The sequence below is a fragment of the Eulemur rufifrons genome, chromosome 20 (genome assembly GCF_041146395.1).
Source record: "Eulemur rufifrons isolate Redbay chromosome 20, OSU_ERuf_1, whole genome shotgun sequence".
Classification (NCBI taxonomy): Eukaryota; Metazoa; Chordata; class Mammalia; order Primates; family Lemuridae; genus Eulemur; species Eulemur rufifrons.
In genome coordinates, this window is record NC_091002.1 from 50960705 (window position 1) to 50984369 (window position 23665).

General features: G+C 56.3%; 3 protein-coding genes across 8 annotated transcripts in view; 1 reads left to right on the top strand and 2 right to left on the bottom strand.

The window, feature by feature from the left end:
- SS18L1 (SS18L1 subunit of BAF chromatin remodeling complex) overlaps positions 1–639 on the bottom strand; it is a 28066-nt gene extending 27427 nt beyond the window's left edge. For both annotated transcript variants that reach the window (XM_069496665.1, XM_069496664.1), the window contains exon 1: positions 477–639. In XM_069496665.1, the coding sequence (XP_069352766.1) occupies positions 477–545 (69 nt within the window). In that variant the 5' untranslated portion in view covers positions 546–639. The remainder of the gene's footprint in view (positions 1–476) is intronic.
- Positions 640–911: 272 nt separating this feature from the next.
- PSMA7 (proteasome 20S subunit alpha 7) lies at positions 912–7483 on the top strand. Of its 3 annotated transcripts, none has more exons than XM_069495945.1 (7): positions 912–1110; positions 3791–3917; positions 4756–4898; positions 5543–5665; positions 6145–6264; positions 6754–6816; positions 7253–7482. In XM_069495945.1, exons 1-7 carry the CDS (start codon positions 1015–1017, stop codon positions 7343–7345), a joined length of 765 nt encoding a protein of 254 aa, XP_069352046.1. In that variant the 5' UTR covers positions 912–1014; the 3' UTR covers positions 7346–7482. The 3 variants fall into 3 exon arrangements, with proteins under 3 accessions (XP_069352046.1, XP_069352045.1, XP_069352047.1); XM_069495944.1 differs by having other exon boundaries at positions 4774–4898; XM_069495946.1 differs by lacking the exon at positions 3791–3917 and having other exon boundaries at positions 912–1123; positions 4774–4898; positions 7253–7483.
- A 2098-nt stretch (positions 7484–9581) lies between these two features.
- Positions 9582–20970, bottom strand: LSM14B (LSM family member 14B). 3 transcript variants are annotated; one of them, XM_069496602.1, is made up of 10 exons: positions 20671–20968; positions 18750–18913; positions 17389–17524; positions 16330–16446; positions 14124–14291; positions 13789–13866; positions 13386–13547; positions 12870–13020; positions 10942–11127; positions 9582–10267 (listed from the first exon to the last, which is right to left on the bottom strand). In XM_069496602.1, exons 1-9 carry the CDS (start codon positions 20795–20797, stop codon positions 10956–10958), a joined length of 1275 nt encoding a protein of 424 aa, XP_069352703.1. In that variant the 5' UTR covers positions 20798–20968; the 3' UTR covers positions 9582–10267; positions 10942–10955. The 3 variants fall into 3 exon arrangements, with proteins under 3 accessions (XP_069352703.1, XP_069352704.1, XP_069352705.1); XM_069496603.1 differs by lacking the exon at positions 13789–13866 and having other exon boundaries at positions 20671–20970; XM_069496604.1 differs by lacking the exon at positions 16330–16446.
- Positions 20971–23665: the final 2695 nt, after the last annotated feature.

Below are 23665 nucleotides of genomic sequence, written 5' to 3' on the forward strand. Positions count from 1 at the left end.
GCAGGTCGCCCGCCTCCCGCTCCGTCGGCGGCCGGGCCTGGGCTGGGGCTGGCACTCGCGCGCCCGGGCGGCCCCTTTGTGCCTCGGAGCCCCTTACTAGGGCGGCGGGAGCGGCGCGACCCGGGCCCCGTCCCCGCCGTCCCCGCGCCCGAGGCCGGCCCGTGCCCCTCGCCGCGCTGCGCCGCCGCCTTGGCCATCGAGGCCGGCAGCGGAGCGCGCCCCGCCTCGCCCCGTGCCCGGCCCCCGCGGGGCGGCGGGTCCCCAGTGCGCCCGGCCGTGCCCGGCACACGCGCCCACCGCGCTTGGCGCAGCTCTCCAGGGAGCGCCCGGGCACAGCCGGGCGGAAGGGCGCGGGGCCGGTGCGGGGCCGCCGGCCACCCGACTGCACCCCGGCTTTGTTCGCGCCCCGCGCCCACCGGCCGCCCGCGCCCCGGCCCCACGCGCGCCCGCCCGGCTGCCCCCAGGCCCCGGCCCACCTTCTGGATGGTTTGCTGCGTGACCTCCCCTTTGCCTCTCGGCCGGGCGGTCGCGAAGGCCACGGACATGCTGGCGGCGCGGGGCTCAGCCCGGAGTCACCGGGGTGCGCTCTCCGGCTGCGCTCGGCGGCCCGCGGTGCCCATTCTCCGCAGTCGCGGGGGGTGGCGGAGCGCGCGGGGGACGCCGCGCCGTGGGCTCGCCCGCCCCGCCGTCGCTGCCGCGCTCCCGGGCCCGCCGAGCTGCCGCCCAACTCCCGCCCGCTTCCCGCCGCCCAACCCCGCGCCGCGCCCCGGGGCGTCCGCCCGACGCTCTGAGCCCGGCCCGCCGCCGCCGCGCCGCCCCCCAAGCCGGCCGCCGGTGGTGCGGCCCGGCCCCGCCCCGCGCGCGCCCGCACGTCCGCCCGCCGCCGCCGACGCCGCGGACGCCGGCCGCGCAGGGGGCGCCGGGAGCGCGGGCGCGCCGGCCGTGAGTGTGCGCTTTTGAGGCGGCGGCGGCGACAGCGTCCCTGCCCGGCCGCGCCGCCCCCGCCCCGCCGGCATGAGCTACGACCGCGCCATCACCGTCTTCTCGCCCGACGGCCACCTCTTCCAGGTGGAGTACGCGCAGGAGGCCGTCAAGAAGGGCTCGACCGCGGTGAGGCGCCAGGGCCGGTCTGGGGCCTGCGCGCGGCCAGGGTTGCGGGCGGAAGTCGGGCTGGGGGCGTCGCGGAGCGCTGGGGGCCCCGGGAGGACGCTGCGGGGGAGCCCCGGGAGGCGCGGGGAGCCCGGGGAGAGCGCTGCGGGGGAGCCCTGGGGGGCGCGGGGAGCCAGGGGAGAGCTCTGGGGCGCGCGGGGATCCCGGGGAGGACGCTGCGGGGAACCCCCGCGGGGAGCCCGGGGAGAGCGCTGGGGGGCCCGGGCGGGCTCTCGGGGGAGAGGTGTGCGGGGAGAGGGCCGGGCCGGGAGCCCTGCAGGGCGCGGGGGCCGGGGAGCTCCGGCTGCTGCTGTGCTGACGGCGCTGCTTGGTGTGCGATAGGCCTTCGGAACTAGCGCGGTGGCCCTGGGGACACCGGATGAACGACATCGGTGTCGCTAGCGAGATAGGAAAAGGAGCTTAAGGAAGAGCAGGCCCGGACAGCACAGTCGGAGCTTGCTCTCAGTGGATTTTACCTTGATTTTGGTAGCTACTGGGCAGTGATTTTTGACAGGTGCTTTGAAAAACAGAATGTGGCGTGTGAGCCGTGATCTCCTAAGGGCCTGTTTTCTCTTCTTCCTCAGCATCTCGTAGCGAGGTGCTCCCGGGCGAGCGAGCAGGTGGCCGTGGTGACGGCCATCTTGGCGGGTCACCTTTGCGCGGCGCGGAGACCGGGGTGCGGGTGCGGGCTATGCCGGTGCGCATCGGGAGCGGAGGCAGGGGAGCGCGCTCGCCTGGCGAATGTTACGCAAGCCAGCCAGCCACTCGGGGGATACCCAGACGCGCCCAGTTAGGGAGACTTCCGCCACCCCAGGGAAAGCAGCTATCCGCTGGGCCCAGGTGGCCTTTGAGAACAAAGAGCTGGCCTTGAGCTGATGACAAGCTGCCCCTGGTCTGACTGCCCAGCCGGAAGGGGACCTCTCCCCGTGATGAGCTGATAGTGAGCTACCCATGGTCAGTCCTTGTCTGAGCCTGTACCTCTCATTTTGACTACGGCGACCTTCGCAACGCCGTTTGAAATTTAAATTTATATCTTAAAGACATCTGTTCGTGATATTGGTCAAACTGTATAATACAGTTTTTATCATCTGGTACTTCAGAGGTTTGAGTGTGCAAAGAGAAAAAAAAGCACACACAGTTGTGTAAATCTTAAACTGTTTTCATTTCCTGAATCTTTGCTTTGAAATTAAGGCCCAGAAATCTATGTGGTGACCTAACTAAGCTTAAAGAGCACTGGAAGAGGAGTCCCTGACGCTCCCACCCTCTCAATGCTACCACCCAGGCCAGCCAGCCTGAGCTGGCTTTGCTGCACCCATCTGGCTTTTCTGGCCCCTGGGTCAGTCTGAACGTCACCCGCGTCAGTGCATGAGAAAGCTGCCTGAGAATGGAAGCACACTCCAGACCAGTGCTTTTCAGCCAGGGGTGCTTTTGCCTCCCCAGGGGCATTGGCAATGTGTGGAGACCTTGCAGAGGTGCCCCTGGTGTCTAGGGGGTAGAGGAGGGGGTGCTGCCCAATAGCTCACCGTGCTCAGGACAGCAGCCACATCAAAGAATGAGCTGGCCCAGCTCTTATGGTGCTGAGGGTGGGAAGCATTGCCCTAAACCAGTGGTCCCCAACCTCATTAGGGACTGGTTTCATGGAAGACAATTTTTCCATGGATGGGGGTGGTTTGGGGATGATTCAAGCACATTACAGTTATTGTGCAGTCAAACCTCTCTGCTAATGATAACATGTATTTGCAACTGCTCCCCAGCACTGGCACCACCGCCTCAGATCATCAGGCGTAAGGAGCCACAACCTAGATCCCTCGCATGTGCAGGTTACAGCGGGGTTCGCTCCTGTGAGAATCTGACAGGAGGCGGAGCTCAGGCGGTGGTGCTGGCCATGGGGAGCGGCTGGAGATACACAGGAAGCTTCACTCGCTGGCCTGCTGCTTGCCTCCTTCCAGTTCTACCGGTGCAGGTCCGCGCCTGGGGGTTGGGACCACAGCTAAACCAAGAGAGGCTGTTCCTGTTGTTTCTGCTTCTGGCTTGAGAAGGTTAACTGTCAGTGACTGTCCATGTTTTCAGTAACGGCTACGTCCCTCTCTACAGCGTCAGCTGTAAATGGAGCCGTTGCCCTTCCCGTAACAATTGATACCGTTGTCCACTGAGAGCGTATCAGGCCCTTCCTCACACTGGCGCACTTTAGTTCGCCACAGTGCAAGAAAGAGCAGAGTGGACCTTCATAGAACTTCAAACCACAGAAACACTGGCCTGAGGATACTGTACTTAACTGTGAAGTCTCAGGGTTCAAGGCTTTGCGTAGGACCGTGTGATTAGTTGGGTGGAAGTGAAACACACGCTGGTTATGTGGCGGTCGCTTGCTCTATTGTAACTAAGACCACGTGTCAGCCTTTTAAAGGCGCAGGATCGGGCATCTAGGTCAATACCTGTGTTGGCTCTACCCGGAGTGGCTTGCCGGTGTGGCGCCAACCAGTGACAGGGAAGTGGAGGAAGGGCGTGGGAGAGTACACCTTCCCTCGGGGCTGCTGCCCACTGTGTATGCCCGGGACCCAAGTGAACATCTGCTCCTAGTGCCCTGAGCCTGGCGCGGACCCTCACGTCACTTTTTCGTGTGGTTTGTGGATCTTTGTTGAAGGTTGGTGTTCGAGGAAGAGACATTGTTGTTCTCGGTGTGGAAAAGAAGTCGGTGGCCAAACTGCAGGATGAAAGAACAGTGCGGAAGATCTGTGCTTTGGATGACAATGTCTGCATGGCCTTCGCAGGTATGTGTCAGGACAGCGCCTTGTTCTCTGGAGTCTCACCAGGAACGGAGCTTGGAGATGACCTGGGGCGTGTGGGCTGTTGTGAGGCGTGGAAACTGGATAAACAAAAACCACTTAGAAGAAATGGATTTCGACTTTAAGAACAGGGTGGCCATGGTTTCCTTGAAACACAAATGACTAAATGAATGAAAACACTCCCTGGCCACTGTGCTGTTTCTCTCCACCGTTATTTTTCTGTATTGTCAGTTAAGATCTGGAGAAAGGTCAGGCTTTCTAGAGCTAACGTGGTGCCTGTGGCGTGTCCTGCCCTCCCAGCAGCAGCCAGGGTGGCACTCATGGAAGCCAGGCCTGGAACATTCTCAGCACTGCCTGGTCTCACTCATTTCTTCCCTCAGCAAATCCACCCTAGGAAGATCTCGATTCGCATGAGCAAACTTAGGGATTGACTTAATGCGTAAGCTTCCCAAGAAGACTCGGCTACCGTGTTTAAACATGGTCCAGTGCACAGTTCTTCATATATAGGTGGTCCCTGACTGAGGATGGGTCTGACTTACAATTTTTTTGCTTTACGCTGTCAAAAATATGGGTTTATCGGGGGTATCAAGTGCATTTTCAGCTGATGGTATTTTCAACTTAACAATGGGCTTACTGGGACATAACCCTATTGTCCAGTCAGGGAGCATTGGTACCCAGTTTCCTCAGAGAAGTTCCCGAGGCTGACTGGTTCCACTGTTGGCATTGACGAGAACCTGTGCCAGGGTTCAAAGGACTGTTTGGGAATCTGCCAAAGGTTAATCCAGTCCCGGGTCAGGGCTCTAGGGTGTGGCTCCAGCAGAAGCCTCTGCTTGTGTTGCAGGCCTCACCGCCGATGCGAGGATCGTCATCAACAGGGCCCGGGTGGAGTGCCAGAGCCACCGCCTGACGGTGGAGGACCCGGTCACTGTGGAGTACATCACCCGCTACATCGCCAGCCTGAAGCAGGTGGGTGCCTGCCTGGCCACACGCTCACCTCTGCCTGTGGAGCAGTCACTGCTTTGTCACGAAAAGTGTCCTACCACGTTACTTCATGTGCATGTTTGCGTCGCCTGTCACCTTAGGGGAATTGGAAAACTGCATTTAATCCATGGTATAGTCCTAATCTTGTACACATGTAACTTAATCTAGTTTATCAATTTCGGTACACTGTTGTGTTCTCATTGCCTGATAGGGGCCAGACTAAATTCATGTGTTGGGAGGGAAATAATAGTTTTTGTCTTGCCATTCTCAATGTCCAGTCAGTCACCAAGCAGGTTGGAGGGGGCCGACAGCCACCCAACGCTCTATGGTCAAATGCCATTAATCTTTAAAACCAATGTGTAGCTAGAATGCACGTGTCCCTGTCAAAATAATTTCTAGGGGCCTGAGGTATGCTTCATGGTGCAATTCTAGGCAAGTCTTGTAGGAGTGAAAGTACAGAAAGAAAAAGGGTATTGAAAGCCATTGGCTAATTTTATTTATCATTCGAATTGCTAATAACCTGAGAGTGGGCTCAGCGATTTAAAATATTTCCGTATCTTCACTAAGTACAGTTTCATCACATGTATCTTCTTATGGTTGACAGCACTGATCTGTTTCTTTTCTGCCAGCGGTACACACAGAGCAATGGGCGCAGGCCGTTTGGTATCTCGGCCCTCATTGTGGGGTTCGACTTTGATGGCACCCCCAGACTCTATCAGACTGACCCCTCGGGCACATACCATGCCTGGAAGGTGAGTTGTGAGGAAACAAAGGCGCTTCAGGCAGCCTTACCAGAAAGAGGCTTTAGAGGCCGTTGAGAGGTTCTGGACCTCCTGCCGTAGGGCCCGAGTCTGTTGTAAACAGGCGACAGATCAAATTAACCTAGTCCTATGTGCACGTATTTGTTCCATGACACTTCTGACAGTAGAGCAAAAAAAAAAAAAAAAAATCATTAAACATTGCCATTTGAGAGAATATCAAAGGGCAGCAAAGTGTAAAGACACAAACCAAAATCTTGCATGTGTCTTGATAATGAAATAAAAGGTATAATCTCATTCTTGGTAAGAATCAGCACCAACTGTAAATGTTTCTTTGCAAAGGAAGGCAGGGGACAGGGCCTGGGGAACAGGAGGTGGACAGAGGCTGGCCAGCCCACGGGCAGGCCATGTTCTTGGACCGGCTCTGGGTTGTTGCACCCCGTGCCACATGAGAACACACGTGTCTGTTTCAGGCCAATGCCATAGGCCGGGGTGCCAAGTCAGTGCGTGAGTTCCTAGAGAAGAACTATACTGATGAAGCCATTGAAACAGATGATCTGACCATCAAGCTGGTGATCAAGGCGCTCCTGGAAGTAAGTGCACTTTCAAATTCACATGGTGGTAAAGGCACCGCACAGGAAGGTGGGAGCAACAGCAAGCCTGATGCTGGAGTTAGCTAGGTGCCAGGCTTGAGCCACGAAATGGAGAGAAAAAATGGGGACAAGGGGTGGGGTTGTGAAGTCTCAGGCCTTGTCAAGGCCTTGAAAGTGCTGGCAAGTGAAGCCAAAGAGGCCAGGGGTAGGGCAGCCGGCGTGCAGGCATGGGGTCACGGTGGTAGGTGGTAGCCGCCGTGTGTGGAGGGGAGGGCCACGAGCACAGCCGCCATGCGAGAGAGGAGCGTCCGAGGGGGCAGGCTGATGGGGCTGCACAGGTGGGACTGCATTTAGGACAAAGGCTTCAGGGGCTGGGCCCTCCCTCCTCGTGGCAGTGCTGGGTTTGGGTACACACCTTATTTAAGGTACTCGAGCTGCTTTGGTCTGGAGTGGGTAGAGGTATCTAATGCTTCTTTCTTCCCCTTCAAGGTGGTTCAGTCAGGTGGCAAAAACATAGAACTTGCCGTCATGAGGAGAGATCAACCTCTCAAGGTAATTGATCGCCCAGTGTGTCTGCTTTCTTGCCCATGGATGTTGCTCCACGCTCAGGGCCAGGTAGTACCCGTTTGGGAGGAAACGTCATGGGGCCATTCTGTGGTTTTAACATGAGGGAAGTATCTTTCCAAGGCTCCCCACGGAAGTCTAAAAGGAATCATTTCTGTTTTCCTGTCTGGTTAAAGACGCCACTTGCGTGTTGTCTTGGCACACTGAATGGTTGCCAGCAACGGGGGGTTTGCTGCTGCTCTGAATACTCGCCCAGGTCGGGCAGATGTCACCGGGTCTTCCTCGGAGTCTCTCCAGAGGCTGCACAACTGGCTGTGCCACACAGGCTCCCGCTGCCCTCACCAAAGGAAGGTGCTAGTGCCGTGGCACCTTGTGTGGCTTGCTGGTTTGCTGTAAAATTTTTTTTTTTTTTTTTTTTTTGTAGATTTTAAATCCTGAAGAAATTGAGAAATACGTTGCTGAAATTGAAAAAGAAAAAGAAGAAAACGAAAAGAAGAAACAAAAGAAAGCATCATGATGAAATCAAATTTCCTTGCTTGTAACAATTTTTAAATTCAAATCATGGTTGAGTCTCAATGATGTGTAGGGATTTCCATTCCATTTATCACTTATTCATACTGTCTGAGTGTCCTACAATAAACTTCCATATTTTTTAACCTTTTTAAGAGAATGTATATCTTTAGGTATAATCACAATGGTTCTTTAGAAAGTGGTGTCTTTCGCACTCGGTTTCTGCATCTGAGCTTTCCCTGCGGTTGCTTGTGGCCAGGTTCTAAGACGACGACATGCTAGTTATTGGAGCTGGGGGTCCCCCTTCAGGAGACCCTGGTTTCTGTTGGGCTGACTTTCCATTTGCTTTTAGACCTTTGTTCAAGTCCCCAGTTGAGGTATGACGTCAGAGGGCACAAGCAACACTGAGTTTGAGTCCCCACTAAAACTGCAGAGCAGCAGCTGTGTTCGAAAGTAGTTTTTTTATATTTTTGGTTTCAGTAGATGACGTTTAATGTTCGTCACGTTTTCTACCTGAAGACTCTGGTTCTGGCTATTTCCTACCACGCCCCACCCCCAGTTTTTGGCCCAAAAGGGTGCCGGCACAGGGGCAGTTTAAGTCCACTCTTTCGCTTCCCTCGAGCTGAGGGCGATGCACAGAGGGCCTGCTGGTTCCTCGGGCGGCCCGTCCCGCTGCACTGCTGTGCTGCCTGCCTCGGTCGGTAGCTCCTCTTGCATTTTTGGTATATGCTATCTTCTAAAAGGAGTGAAGGGGCCCAGATACATTTTGAGCTCAGCATAAAATGTGTAATTGTCAAAACTATTGTTGCTTTGAAATTTTAACAGTATCAGTGTGGTGGCTCCCACCTAGAATCCTAGCACTTTGGGAGGCTGAGGTGGGAGGATTACTTGAGACTGTGAGTTCAAGACCAGACCAGCCTGAACAAGAGGGAGACCTCGTCTCTACCAAAAAATAAATAAAAATTAGCGGGTGTGGTGGCACATGCCTGCAGTCCCAGCTACTTGGGAGGCTAAGGCAGGAGGATCGTTTGAGGCTGCAGTGAGCTATGATGCCTGCCACTGCACTCCAGCCTGGGCGACAGCAAGACTGTCTCAAAAAAAAAATTTTTTTTAAACAGCAAGGTTAGTCACAGGTGACAGATGGTAAACGATGACCTGACATTTAGATTTTCTAGCAGGCAATACCCATTAACTGCTACGTCACTTAACTAACTGGTTTAGGGTTAGAGCTGTGGCTACCTGCACTGAGTGTGAATACCAAGGAAGGTTTATTTTTACCGGCCAAGGCTATCAGTTGCCAAAAAGAAAGGCTGGCTGGCTGCTGCTGGTCTCCGCCGCGGAGGCTGACGGGATGCACCTCCCGTCCTCTCAGCCTGCTTTTGACCTTACCTGCAAACCCCCTACGGTGAAAGGGATGGTTTTAGCCTAAAACCAGCCAAGTCTCTGCTTTTCGGTGGTCCCAGGAGGCAGCGTGATAGTGGGTTCTCAGGGGCCCGAGAGTATGAACGCCCCCAGGGAGCCTGGAAGCTGCATGAGGGTGGCAGGGGGGCCGCTTAGGAACAGGCCTGGCTGTGAACTGGTCTTCTGACTAGTTTCCATCCAGTTTGTGGACCACGGAGCCCCCATCCCAGAAGGGCAGCAGACGGTGGGAACCCAGGCCTATCTCCCGGCACGTCAAGTGCCAGACCCAAGCCTCCCCAAATCCTACTGGCGCAGGTGTGCTCCAGACCTGGACGTGACGCAGAGGTGATTCGGGTGGCAGAGTCAATAGGACTCTTAGAGTATCTGAGAAGAACATTTTAAAGGTTTGCATGTTTATTTATAATTACAATTTACATCACTCCAACAGAGCAGCCCCACTGCTGTGTTCTAATTCTCAGCCATTAAGTTCTACAAAAATAAAACTTAATACAGAACTAAAGCCTTTATAGCTATTAAAGGGGTTGTAGTTACCAAGGTGCTTATTTTCAACAGAATGCCCTGTCAGTCAGAAGGACGCATGCTCACACTAAGGTTCTGACCTAGTTACTCATGCAACAAATGTATAGCCCCACCCTCCCACCACCTGCCTTTAAAACAAAAACACAACTATTTACATTGGAGGGAAATAATGCTCTTGGTCAACTGACCTTGCAAAAAAGACTGGCTCATTTCCAGGTGGATGAGAACACCCACGTGCTCGGCCAGAGTCCAACACCGACTGGCTGGCCCAGGCCAGAAGGGCCACCAGATGCCACGGGGGCGTGTACTGGGCTTTGACCCACCTCGATGCCTCCGGAGGCCGGGCTCTGTGTGACAGCTCCGCACCTAATGTCGGGGTCCCTCCTGCCTCGCCCAGTCCTTCCAGCCCACCCGCCCTACCAGCCCCCACCCTGGACAGCACCACTCGACGTGTCAGGGTCGGCTGGTTTGCTTATACAACATGATCCATGGGACACCCCTTCCCTGCCCTCGGCCCACCCGCCCCACACCACCCTGTGCTGGCCCTGCCTGCTCCTGAGACCCTATCCTCGGCAGTGGGGGTGCCACGCCAGCAGCACCAGGGCCAGCTGGGTTACAGAGATGCCCTTGGCTGCCACATTTGCCAAATTGAGATTTGGTTCCACTTTAAAAGTCAAAGCTGTCATAAAAAAAATAATAAAGTGAAGATCAAGCTTTCGCTATAGAAACCTTTCTGCAAAATACCAAAACCTTAGGCTACGCACAACTAAACAGGAAACATAGGTCAAGACACCTCAAAGAGGTCACCCATGAATACTTCCCCAAAACAAGTGGTTCTAACTTAGACCAACTTAAGTCCAAAACATAAGTAGCAGGATGGGAATTTTCCAAACAACGTAAGCAAAGTGACCCACTTCTCCCCATAAGTGCCATGTTTTCCTTGTGTCCTGATACACACGCGTCGTTTCTGTGCCACTCGAGCAGGGGCCTGCGGAAGAGACGGGCAGTGAACGCACTCGAGAGCCCTGTCAGGCAGCTCCCCGGCGAGCCAGGCACTGCTGCCTGCAGAGCAGGAGACGCTCAAGCCCCCTCCCACCCTCCAGAGCCTGGCCGGGCTTCCCACTTTCCTCCCATGACCCACGCCGAGCACCACGGTTGTACAACACACTGGGGACAGAGGTGGCAGGCTGGTGGCAAGAGCCTCTAGCCCTGCAGGTCCCACCTGGCTGGGGGTGAACCAACACCAGGCACCCACGTGGGATGCCAGGCCCAGACTCAAGGTGCACAGTCACCTCGGACCTTGTTAAAAGTATAGACTCCGATTCAGGGCAGGGCCGGGCTGGGCTGGGGCAGAGACACTGGCTTTTCAGCAGGCTCTCAGTCACTGACTGCTCTCAAGCAGCAAGCAGCTGGCCCGCAAACTCCCACCATAGCCTCACCCTCCCGCACCTGGAATCTCACTCTCGGGCCCAGGTCCTGTCCCAAAAGATTTAGTATAGTTGGCTGGGCTGGGGCCTAAGAGCCCTCCAGGTGATTCCTTGACACCTTAGGCCTCTTCCTGCTGGGAGGCAGAGCCAGCCTGCTCCCTGCCCTTACGCTCTACCTGAGCACGCCCGTCCCTACACACTCCCACCAAAGCACACAGAAGCTTCCTCTGCTCACCTTCAGCTGCATCCTCACACCCTGCCAGTCCCAGCTCTGTGGGAAGTGGGGTTGCGGCGGGTTGCACCGTTGCCCCTGCCGCCTCGGAATCCACCTCGGGAACTGCGGCCACGCAGAAACCTCCCTGACACCCCGAAGGTCTCTGTGTTGAGCTTCCTCTCTTCAGCCCACGTCGTCCGCCTAGAACTAAACCACAGATGAAATTCCGATTGCAGCAGGCACCCACTCTCAGGTTCCTGAGCCAGGCTTCGTCCTCAGCATTGCCCAGGGAAAGAAGGACAGGCAGGACCAGAGCCATTACGGGGAGCAGGGGGACCCCATCAGCACTGGAGGCTGAGACCCCACGGTGTGGGGGCTCCCAGCCACATCTCAGTTTCTCACTGTGGACTGGGCTGTTCAGTTGGAAACTCTCACATCTCTGTCACCAAAGGTGAGCAGTTGCTACCAGACAGCTACTGAAGCAGCCCCCACGGCCACTGGGTACAGGAAGGAACACTGGAGAGGCCCAGGGCCCCTGCTTGATGAGGAGTGGGCTGGTCACAGAGAAATTCCCGAGAATGTGATGCATCTGCCTGGGGGCTGGGCATGGGACACAGCACCAACCCTGGTACCACCCAGACGTGCTGCAGGCCGCGATGACCTCCAGCGTCTCCTGTGCTGAGCCCGCCCAGCACTGCCACCCACACAGGCCGCTGCTCCAGGCAGCGCATCCATCACCGAGGAGACCTGCAGCTCTCGCAGGCTTCCATGTTTAAAGACACAATAACTTCATCCTTCAGCTGCCCGAGCCAAAGAACTTGGCAGTTGCTCTGAACTCTTCTCATACCTGTCAGTCAATCCTGTTAGCGCCACCTTCAAAACACATTCACACTCCACTCCTTCCCTCTGCCACCACCGTCACGTCACTCACTCTACCCCGAGACACCTGCACTGCCACACTAGCCTCCTAACAGGTCATCCAGCTTCTAGGCTGGCCCACCTTCTGCCCTCGCCAAGGACGCCGAAACATGTCAGACTGCACCGCTCCTCAGCTCAAAACCCATGGCTTTCGCGGTGCCCAGGACAAGAGCCAAAGTCATTACCACGACCTACAAAACCCAACAGGAACGCATCCTGCCAGCCAGACTCGGCTCTAGCCACATGGCAGGCTGTGGCCCCGCCTGGAGACGCTTGCCTCACTCCTCACACACCTGCCTCGTCTGTGCGACCTGATCACACATGGTTACACCCACACCTCGCCACTCCTTCACTGCTGGCACCCCCAACACACTGTGCTCTTCTCCCAGGGAGAACGTGGGCGTGGGGATCGCCCAGCTGTTTTCTGCTGTGTCCTCCCTGCCCCGTGGTGTGGCTGGTGCTCAACCTGCAGGACAAACGGGCCTGAGTTTCCACACCATGCCCGGTCCCCAGACTTTACTTACTGTCCAGGTTGTTCAGAGGCAGCACCTGAGTACCAGCTGTCAGGTACTACAATAAGACACACGAAATGATCCCCAGCCCGAACAACCGAGTGAAGGAAGCCACGGGGAGAAGCTCCAGCCGCTGGCTCAGGTAGCAAGGTCCCCAGGCCCCCGGGGCAGCAGGACCAGCAATCAGGCCAAGGTGCGGAGAAGCAGTGCTGACCATGGAGCCTACCAGGAGTGGTGCCACCAGCCTTAGTGGGGATGGGGCAGCAAAGCCAGGGGGAAACAGGCTTAAGCCTGACTGGTCAGACCCTCAGGCCAAGTGACTGGCAACGGCTTCCTTCGATACAACCTACTGCTGGCTCCAGGCAGGTGCTAGCTGGCATGCACGTACCTACTATGCAGAAGTGTGAGCAGGATCCTATGTGTGCCCTGAACTTAGGATTCCAGGTTAGAGCATGTCAGTCCTGTCCTTCTGAGACTTGCAGAATGACTATCTTCCCACCAGTTCAATCAGGTTCTCACCTGGTCTTGAGTTCAGAAGAGATGTTGTCAAAGAACGACTTGGATTTGTCGTAGTAGCAGTTGGGCCCCAGAAGGTCCTCCTCCGCAGGAGTTTCGTCATTCTGGGTCACCACAGCTGGGTCCTTCTCTTCCCCTTTCTCAGCTTTGTCATCTACAAAGAGAAGCAGAACACAGTAGGTACAGGAGAAAAAAACCACACTCACTCCCATGCAGGGTGGGCCCCCCAGGTCCACTCGGCTGCCGTCCTCCGGCACGACCTTCACCTGAGCGTGCTCTAAGTGCAGATCTCTGGTAACTTCTAACCATTGGTCTCACTCTGCCCTCGGGGCCTGCAGTCTGCACTTACCCCACGGTGACTGTTCTCACACCTCCCCACAAACTCGTCTCATCAATTCCTCAAGACACCTTTTCCAGACTGGTCACCACCAGCCTGGCTTGCCCTGGTCGCCCCAGTCATCTCTTCCTAACACACTCTAGGGACACTCTGGAGGGGATGATAATTTTCACGAGTCAGACCTTTAAAATTCAGTTTCTTCTTAAATTCTTTGTCAAGCTCCTCTCGGTTAAACTGAGCATTTGCACTCTCAAAATCAAAGTCGCCCTCGAACTTGATTGTGTTTTCCTTGACACTGGTCGGACGGTTCTGCCCTCTGGAGCGATTCCTGGTTCGCCTGTTCCCTGTGAGGAGACAGGGCAGCCACAGCTGGAGCAGGCCCCAGACCTGACGCTCTGCGGCTGACTTCACAAGCAGTTTCCAGGCACGCGTCAGAGACAATGACGCAGGGGCGGAGCACACAAGCAGCAACTGCACTCCAGCACCCCCTGAAACCGGCACCAGAGAAGCAGGCAGGAGGAGGGCAAGCAAAGCTCAATCTGATCACATGTGGCTCCCCAGAAGTCACGTGGCAACAGGTGTTACCTGATCGCCTCCTCTGAGGTCTTCTGTTCTCGTCATTCACCTGCCCTTGAATTTGCACAGCTGCCGGCTGGACTATATCTAAGGCGCAAAAGGGAAGAATCAGGCGAAGCTCCCGCAGAAGCCAGAACCCAGCCGCGGAAGCAGGGCACCACCACCCGGGGCATGCAGCAAGAGGCGGCACCACGAGAGGCTGCTGCATGGCCCTGCCCTGCAAAAGCATGTGGGGTTTAGGATGGAGGCGCTGTAATTTTTAATTAAAAAAAAAAAAAAACCCAGGAAGTAGTGTGCTACTTTTAGAACATCGAGCAAACTCCAGGGAAGAAGGATTCAAGTACCGCTGGCGGTCTTGCTGCTTGGCTGGGCCTGGCGAGCGCTGAGCTGCGTCCCTGTGGTACCCTTGCCAGGTAACAGCTTTTTGGCGTTCAGGTTATCAACAGAACCGGTCTGGACAGCCTGTTCCACCATGGGGCTCTTGCCAACCGGGATGGATGGAAAACCAGCTCCTGAGTTGAGGAGGGAAGGAGTGTTTACAAACAGAGAAAAAAGTAGTCTCACATCTCCAGCCACTTCTCTTCTGGCTGGCACTTCAGGAAGGAAAGGAGGGCAACCACCTAGAGATTCTACCAAACGCCAACAGAGCTCCCCCAGACCGGGCCACTCCCTCTGCGGCTAACCCGGCAGCAAAAGCAGGCCTGGTCATCTCTGTGTGCCCCAGGCTGCCTGAGTCAGGGGACCTTGAGGAGGGGAAAAACCACTGTGCCTATCAACAGGCATCTCCCCAGGGTTTAGGAACAGCTTTCCTAGAACTACGTGAGCTCTGACCCTAAACGGGCTCAAGGCTCCTGAGACACTGAATGCAGGACCTGAGAATCATTCTGGTCCACACTAGAGAAGAACCAGCCCAGCCTGGCACCTTCTAGAAAATGCAATAGTCAGACTTTGAAGTTAAATTCTAGAACACTGTAATAATAAAACTAAAAAGGATGAAGTTATAAGAGCTGACTTCAGAGAAAGTGACAGCCCCCACAATTCTCCCAAGTGCAAAGGCTCATCACAAAGAAGCAAAGGATTCCCAGGTAGCCCTTGGTAAGGCTGTGCCCGAACACGGCACTCCCAGGCCTGAGCACATGAGATGAACGATCAGACACGGAGCCCTCGGAACCAGGTCAGAGAGAGGAGCGTCGCCCACCTGCCCGCCTCCTCCCTTTCCTCTGCCAAGTCCAGGCCCTGTGGGGACTCTTCAAACAGGGCAATTTGGGACTGGGTGGAGGCAGATGGAGATCTGAGACAGAGAAAGTGAGCTCTGACCATGGGGTGACTATTGTTAGAGGAGCAGCCCAACACAGACGAAGACTGGGTGTTCTCACCTTGCTTTGCAGATAGGACAGAAACTAGGAAAGTTACTGGTGACAAACTCCTTGTAACTAGATCAAGAGAAGCCCTCAGAGCAGGTGGGAATGGCTTCATGTACAGGTATCTCCGTCTCCTCTGACAGGAACTAACCTGGACCACCTTCTCTAACCTCTACCACCTCACTTAGCATGACCATCCCTGAGAGACGAACATGCCTTCGAGCACCTCCTGCTTACTGTGCCTGGATGGAACAAGGAATTTGGGCTTGTTTGCTTTTTACAAAACTAAACCCGTTAAAACAAACAGTCTTGCCCTGTGAGCAGTTTTAAGTAAATGATCCTAAGAACAATGAAAGGATCGAGTGTCATTGTTAAGTGGGAAAAAGTATTACTACTTCTTTAACTTAGATACACTGGAGTCCATGCAGGATTCAGAAAGCAGCACATGCAGACGGCAGACTGACAGCAGTTGCTCCCCACAAGCAAAGCCCCAGGCGTTATCTTGGACTAGGATGGGCTGATGGTGCTGGCCCTGCCTGTGGCAAAGCACCCAGTGCCGTGTATGACACAGACGTGCACAGGAGTCCTCAACATGAATTTAAGAACTTCAGAGTAAATGAGAAGAGTTGTCAGGAAACCCCACAGGTGCCCTCACCCCCAGCACAGAGACGCACAGGTGGTGCACACTGGCATTAGCAAGCCAGCCATCAGGCTGACACTGCCCACCTGGCCAAATGGCTGGGGACTGTCACCCAAGCCCCCAATTTTGAATGCCCTGAAAGGGTGACCTGTGTGTAACACAGATCAAAGAGCAGCACAGGCACGTAAAGTGCTCAGGGGAATTCCACTGTAACCATCTAGAATAGATTTAGGACCCAGCAAAACCCCAGGTACATGCTTTCTGTGCACAGTGAAGTTCCCCCATACGAGGTAGTCTGTGGCACACGTCAAAACAGACCCTGCACCCAGGGAGAGTGAACAAAGCACTCCGCTGAGTCTTTCTAATCCCGTCTTTAAAACTGTGGTAGTTCATAAATCAGGACTGTACGTCGAAGCAAGTAAGCAGCTCAACTGAACCCCGGGCTTGGCAACGATCTGCTCCAGCTACTGTCATTCTGTCTACTGGTTTACCCCCTTGCTCTCGGGATGGTTTGCAAGACAGCATGCAGTTCTCCCAAACTGCGGTTACCCTTGGCAGTGGGCTGCTGTGGCTCTGAGGACAAGTCAAGCTCTGAAACAGGCTGTGGAGATGGAGAAGAGCTAGGGCTGGAAGCAGCGGCTGAGGCTGGAGGGCTTACCAACTTCTCTAAAAGAAGAGAAAGGAGAAAGAGCAAAAAAGAAAGCACACAAATAAGTCAGGATATACTTGTCTTGTGTCTAGCAAGCTTGGAAAGAGCCAAGCAACCTCTCACAGGGCTTTGCTCATACAAACATATTTTAGAAACACAGTGAGCCAGGCTGAGAAGGCCACCTGTCATATGGGGAACAGCAACCAAGACAAACATGATTTGTAGCAGCACGTGACCCACAGAACTGGTCTAGGGCCTAGGCAGCCCTCTCTGTCTCAGCTACCTCATGCTGGAGTCCCCGCAGGGATGGGCGATCACCTGCCAGCTCCGTACCCTGAACACAACTGCAAAGTTATGTCCAAGTCAAGGACAAGGTGGAATCTCACGTTACACCTTGAAAATCGGAGCTTACCTGGGCTGGTTACTTAACCTTGGCTGAAACCATTTTTGAGCCAAGGCACTTAACAGCAGAAGAAAGGACATAATACGTGGGTGTTATACTTAACTTTCTGACAGGCTGACAAATGTGTAGAGCTAGAACTCATCTGTAATCTTTTTTTTTTTTTCTTATAGCCTCCAGGTCCCACAGTGCTATCATCTGTAATATTTCATATTTGTGTGTGTATGTGTATATATATATATGTGCACACATATATATGAAATATCTATCTCAATTATTTCTTCTCTGAAGCAGATAAACCAGAACTTCCACCTAGACCCACACTGACATTTCAAATAAATTTTGATTTGATTCATCTGTTCCAAAACTCAGGTTGCTGCCTCTTTTACTCTCAGTTAAGTAGTTACTAAGCATTCTTATAAGCTAAAGTTGCAATGGGCAATTTACCAACTGTCTAGCAATATAAAGTCTATGAGCTTAACATGACAAGAGCACCTTCCCCACCCTTCCTGACAGTCACAAACAGGTGTGGTTTACCAAGGAGAAACAGGCTACTCACCTAGGCCTAAGGAGGCGGCGTACTGCTGGCTGAGCAGGGAGCTGGCCGCCAGCTGGCCATAGGGCGGCATCCCTCTGAAGGGGCTGTAAGGCACATGTGGCTGGAAGGGCGAGGCGGAGGCAGAGCCCAGGGAAGACTGAACAATGAGACACACGGTGAGAGTGGCGCATGCCATCCCGTCACCCCGAACTTCCGCATTTAGAGCAAACTTTCAGATGGGAAGCAGGCATCCTGCTGGCAGCCTGTATTCCGGAGATGCTAGAGCAATCCTCACAGGGGCCTGAGTTTTCAGTATGGCAAAAAGCTGCCTGTTCCACAGCGCTTCACTCCCAGCTCCACCTGTCCACGTAATTCTAACCCTAATTTCTCCTAACTCAAAACCCTCAAATGGCTCTCCACTGCCATCAGGTAACAGGAGGAAAATGCCACCTGATTTGCGACACCCACCGCAGAAGTGTGGCTGGAAAAGGACTCACACTTCCCCGAACATCCATGTTCTCTCGAGGGGGACCCCAGCCTTCGGGAGCACTGCTGTGTGTTTGGGGACTGACCTCCACCCACTCCTTATCACCTGGCCACTTCCTCTGTTCCTCAGGCCTGGCTCTGGTACTTTCCTCTTCTGAAATCCCTGAGGGCCCCCTCCCCCAAGCCTTCGGAAGTCTGGCTAGGGCTTCTCTTGTGCTCCTAAAGCCCACCCTGAGGATCCCACCTTCCAGGGTGTAGGCTCAGTCCCAGAGGCTGGTGCCATCTGAACCCCACAACAGCCAATGAATATTAAAATTTATTTTTTTGTATCGATGGGAAAGAGAGAGAGAAACAGACCAAATATTTACGTTTACAAGCTAACAAAATATTACTCTGGGCTCCCTGGTAATCCTGGGCCAAATATGCCACAACCCAGCAGGTGGGCGAGACACCAGACTTGCAGAGGTTGCGCTGGGATGGCGAGTCCGCCAGCATCAGGAGACACAGCTGCCCTGCTAGTGTCTCATCCTCATGCGGCTCACCCAGGCTTCAAAGGGCTCAGACTTCTCCAACCAGAAACTTAAGGGCAGGCGCCATGCCCAAAGCATCCACCCCTTCGCACAACACACACAACACACCCCCACCCAGCACCACCCCCCACAGAGAGAGTTTCGCAGCCCGCCTCCCAGGGCCATGCGGTACAGCACATGACCTACTGCAAGCTGCACAAACCAACACCTTCTGCTGCAACAGCAACAACCTAGACAAAATTCAAGCCCCTTGTCATTAAAAAACTACTCCAGTTGAGCTCTCTGGCCAAACAGATGACACAAGCTCCATGTGGAAAATAGCATCTCTCACAACAGTACCCCCCAGAAGGACAGCGACACACTTACTTGCACGATAGCAGGATCCTGAGGGAGTGTGTGCTGGGCTTTGGGAGGTTCACACACAGTAATATCTTTGATATCACTTCCCCGGAAAATGATGTACTCATAAATTTCCTCTCTCGGGGGAGCAGGCCTATCTGTGGGACGGTCTTCAGTACCAAAGGATCTCACTTAGGAGTTGAGAAAAAGAAGTGTTAGGCTGTCGATCAATTCTCTTGACACTACAGCTCCCAAGCCTTCCAGAAGACAGGCGGCTCTCACCCTGAGCCCCAACACAGCACCCAAGTCCTACATTTCAACAACCCGTTAATCACCACCTTTCAGCAGACAGTACCCACAAGGCATCAGCTGGTGACGCTCCACAAGTTCTAGGTCACAAAGATGACAAGGAAAAACTCACGGACCCATGATTTCCCGAAGTTCCCCATTCCCGAGTGCACTCACACCCAGGTGCGGAGCTCTCAGCAAAACCTCCTTTTCCACGTCTGCCTTCGCAGACTAAAAAGCCTCACTGCAGACTAAAGCCTCACTGCACACGGTTTCCTTAGGAGAAATCCAGGAAGCTGAGAGTTTCCCTGGCCCTTCCACCCACAAGCTTGGGAAAACTGTTACAGAAATCACAAAGGGAGTGAGGGGGGGGCCCAGAATTTGCACCCCTGCCACCAGCTTCCGTGTCTATAAGGAAGTCCTGAACCCAAGGGACTTCTCGGGGTGTTAACCCCCAACCAACAGTGCTCTCCTTAGCAGGTCCCCAGGGCAGAGCTGGGTGAGCACAACACCTACTGAGCACTGGCCCCCACTCCAGGCCTCAGTTTCCAATTGGGATCTCATGTCAAACGCAATGAAGTACCAATGGCCCGAGTGTGCACGTAACCTTGTAATGCTGAACTCTCTCCTGCAGCAAGGCAGGAGTCTGCGTGCGTTTGAGCACAGGGCTTTGAAAGGAGACGTTCCCCCAGTCTGAATGACTGCATCCTTCCAGGCACGCGGGCTCCCTCTTACCCAAACAGCGTCTCACACCTGTCCAGGCACCTGAAGGACCCCCAGGGGCCTAGCGCCGACCCAGACCCGGCCCCACCCAACCCACCAGCACTGTTCTCAGCGAGGCAGAATTACACTCCATCCTCTGGAGAATGAAGACAAAGAAAGTCTGGGCCACCCACTGCCTCGACAAGCTCAGAGGTTCTGGACGTCTCCAGAGTCACAAAAGAGCCCCCTTCCCCGAAGTCTCACAGGCCGGTTGTCGGTGCCCACAGGGGTCTGTCACAAAAGGGTAGAAGCCCCGCAGTCGGAGAGTCTGGATGAGGACAAGCGCGGGGCATCGAGCTGTCACCCGATGCTCGCACTCCGGCAGGAGGTTCCGTTAGGACCCGGAATATGTTCAGGATCAAGCCCCAGTTGCCTAATAGGTTCCAGAAGGGCAAGCCGGCCTCGCGCTTGCTCACCTCCCCCCAGCCTTCCGAGGACGCGCGGCGACACCCAGCCCCTTCACCCTGCCTGGCCTCCCCCCTTCAGGGATCCCCCAGAGGGAAGCGGGAGGCCGCCCCTGCAGCCGGCACCTGCAGAGGTGGGTTACGCCGGGCGGGGGGCGGGGGGAGGGGGAGCGGCGCCGCGGGGGCTGGGCCCGCCCCTCCCCAAACGCCAGCCGGGCGCCCGCGCACAATAACGCCGCCGGGGAGCCGAGGGAGACCATTGTGCCCGAGGGGCGCGACGGGGGAGGGCGGCGCAGAGGTGGCGGCCCGCGGCGGGGACCCGGCGGGCGCGCGAGTCGGGGCGTCCGGGATGAGGGTGTGGGGCTTCCCGGCGCAGGCCCCGGAGCCCACGGCGGGGTACGGGCGGGGGTCCCAACGCCCGGGCGTCCGGCGTGGAGCTGTTGGCCTGGGCGGCGGGCGCGGGCGGTTGGGCCGGGGCACGCGGCGGCCGCTACCTTTGGCGAGCGCCACGGTGGAGTTGTCCGTGTCGATGGTGTAGAGGATACCCTCGTAGCGGATCTGCGCCTTGGAGATGAGGCTGATCTTGCTGCCCAGATACGGGGTGCCTGACGAGCCGCTCATGGCGGCGGCCGGGGCGCGCCGGGCCGCGGGGGGGGACGAGCGCTGGGCCGCGGGCCGCTCCGCCGCCGCGCGGTCTCCTGGCCGCCCGCTCCTGCGCTCCTCCGCCCCGCCGCAGCCGCCGCCGGGAAGCCTCCTCACCGCCGCCCGAGGGGCCTGCGCGGGCGCCGTGCGAGCGAAGGAGGGGCGCGCGGCCGGGCCTCTGAGGGGAGTGCTGGGGAGGAGGGGCCGCTGCAGCCACATCCGGGGCCTCGAGCCGCCACGCGCCGCCCCTGCACGCGCGCCGCCCATTGGCTCGCCGCGCCCGCCGCCCTTTAAATATGGCCGCGCCGCCGGCCGGGGAGGGGGCGGGCCCGCGAGCCGCGCCTGCGCAGCGAGGGCCGGCGGGGGTGGGCCCCGGGGCTCTCCGCCCGCTTCCTCGGCCGGCTCCCGGCGGGCCCCGCGCGGGGCCGCGAGCGCCAGACCCAGCGCACGGGGAGGGAGGGGGTGGCCGCTGTTTGCAAACTCGGTGGGCGGAGCGGACACGGGCTCCGCCCACGGCGCGTGCCGCCCCGCCCTGTCCCGGCTCCGCGAGCTCCTCACCTCAGTTTACCTTTCTTCGGCCGCGGGGTCCAGCAGCTGCCCCCGGCTCGGTCCGGCGCCCCCAAACCCTCGCTTCCCGGGGCCCGCTTCCGGCAAGCGGCTCTAAGCACGGCCTGCCTAGCGCTGTGCCCGGTCCCGCCCCGCCGGCCGCGCAGTCCCCGTCTTGTCCCCGTCCCCGTCCCTGTCCTCGGGATGAACCCGGCCGCAGGGACCCGCGGGCGCGCGTGCGTTGCGCCGTCTCCCGACCGCGAACAGCGTCCGGGTCAGGGGCCGCTGCTGGGTCCGGGGAGACACTTAGCGTTTTATAAAAATGAAACGGAGTAAGATGAGTACCGGCATCCCACACGGTAAAAATAAGTACTCTTTTGTGAGGTGTCTGTTTCACTGTTCCGTGTGGACTTGGGCCGGGCGCGGTGTGGCTCACGCTTGTAATCCCAGCACTCTGGGAGGCCGAGGCAGGAGGGTAGTTTGAGCTCAGGAGTTTGAGACCAGCCTGAGCAAGAGCGAGACCGTCTCTACTACAAATAGAAAGAAATTATCTGGACAACTACAAATATGTAGAAAAAATTAGCTGGGCATGGTGGCACATGCCTGTAGTCCCAGCTACTCGGGAGGCTGAGGCAGGAGGATCGCTTGAGCCCAGGAGTTTGAGGTTGCTGTGAGTTAGGCTGACACCAGGGCACTCTAGCCCGGGCAACAGAGTGAGACTCTGTCTCAAAAAAAAAAAAAAAAAAAAAGTGTAGGCTTGGTCAGGACCCAAATTGTATTTCTGACCTTGCGGAGAGACAGGTGCTGCTGCCCCCTGTGAAACAGCAGCTTCGCGGGCAGGTAAGTCGCACCTGGGCCTAGGAGTGCACACTGCAGGCACCGCACAGTCTCCTGCCCTCTGTGAAGCCACCAGCCCCACCAGCAGCCAGTAGTGTCCAGGGAGAGAACGTGCCTTTGAGAAAGGAACGCAGGAAGCTGAAGAGAAGGTGGGCAATTTCATCTGCCAAGATTTGCCTGAACATTCCAGAATTGCTTCCTGGCTCCCAGAAAAGCGTGCTCAGGAAGCGAATAGAGACAGCAAAGTGACGGAGTTCCCCCAGCCCAGGGCAGGGTGGTGTCCAGACTCTGGGCTTCCGTCTGGGCACAGCACAGCCTCCGCACGCAGACAGGCAGGGCTGTGCCTCTCCGGAGCAGGTGCCAGCCAGGTCTCTTCTGGCCTGGTGAGTCCGCTGTGGAGCCCATGTCCTCCCTCCCCCACTTTCCAGGTGAGGAATCCCAGGTCACAGACTCTACCTCACATCTCCCCTCCCGGTTTCTGAGCCAGGAGCCCCTGTGTGTGTTGGGGGTGGGGATGCATCTTTCACTAACAGGAACTGATCCTGAGCCCCAGGACCCAGGGTGGGGAGGTGGGAGGGACCTCTGGGTGCCCACCAGGCTCCTGGACGTGCACTCCGGTGGTTCCCTGAGGACATTAGCCACTGTGCAAGTGCCCAGGCAGGGCCAAGGCTAAAAATATAAGCAGTGCCCAGGTCCAGGAACGCAGGTCCTGCCTTTCATTCCTTGGTGTCTGGTCCAAAGTGAAGTGCACTTGGGAAAGGTCTCAGAAGGGGAGCAGTTGTGCTGGACCTGAACTTGACCTAGAAGTCCATTGGTGCCATTTGTTTCCAGGCTAGGCCACATCCATCCAGTACCTTCACAATAAACAACTCTCCACCTGTGCACAGATCTGAAAAACCCAGCCACCCACTTGGTCATCACCAAGCCTTAGACCAGTGAACCAACAGATGTAGAGAAATGAGCTGGGGCTAGGTCAGGCTGCCTGCCTCAGTTTCTCCATTTGCCTGCCCGTCTCACTGGTGGACTTAACCCCAGAAGATCTTGCTTATGAGGAGCTTTTAGAGTGGCTAGGGGCTCACATGTGGGGACGGGGCGTGCAGGGGACCACAGAGGCAGCTGGAGAGGTTTCCACTGCAGCCACGAGCCACTTACTAAGCACCTACTGTGTGTAGGTAGAAGTGTTCCCCAGTAAGGACATGTGTGAAGACATGGAGGTGTGACACCCAGTCTAGCTGGGGGAACACGGACCAGTGTCCAGCAGGCGAGGGTGTACCGCCACGGAAAAGCATCTGCGCCTCAAATGTACGCCTGAGAAAGAAGCGCTGGCGCAGCCACGGACCTCACAGGCATCATTGCCTAGTACTAGGAGCTACCCAAAACAGCTGCGCCGATTCAGGGACCATTCATAGGTGGGCGGTCCACAGGTACAATGACTCAGTGGTCTGAAGTGTGGGCTCGTGCCAG

Bases quoted from the DNA above. Each gene is read 5' to 3' on its own strand.
- LSM14B (XM_069496602.1), bottom strand. From the start codon at position 20,797: ATGAGCGGCTCGTCAGGCACCCCGTATCTGGGCAGCAAGATCAGCCTC. The intron at 14,292-16,329 runs GTAACCGCAGTT...TCCTCAACTCAG, and splicing joins ACAGCAGCCCACTGCCAAGG to GAGCTGGTTTTCCATCCATC. The intron at 13,021-13,385 runs GTCTGACTCGTG...TTCTCTTTGTAG, and splicing joins GAAGAAACTGAATTTTAAAG to ATGACAAAGCTGAGAAAGGG.
- PSMA7 (XM_069495945.1), top strand. From the start codon at position 1,015: ATGAGCTACGACCGCGCCATCACCGTCTTCTCGCCCGACGGCCACCTC. The intron at 3,918-4,755 runs GTATGTGTCAGG...CTCCAGCAGAAG, and splicing joins TGTCTGCATGGCCTTCGCAG to CCTCTGCTTGTGTTGCAGGC. The intron at 6,265-6,753 runs GTAAGTGCACTT...TTCCCCTTCAAG, and splicing joins TGATCAAGGCGCTCCTGGAA to GTGGTTCAGTCAGGTGGCAA.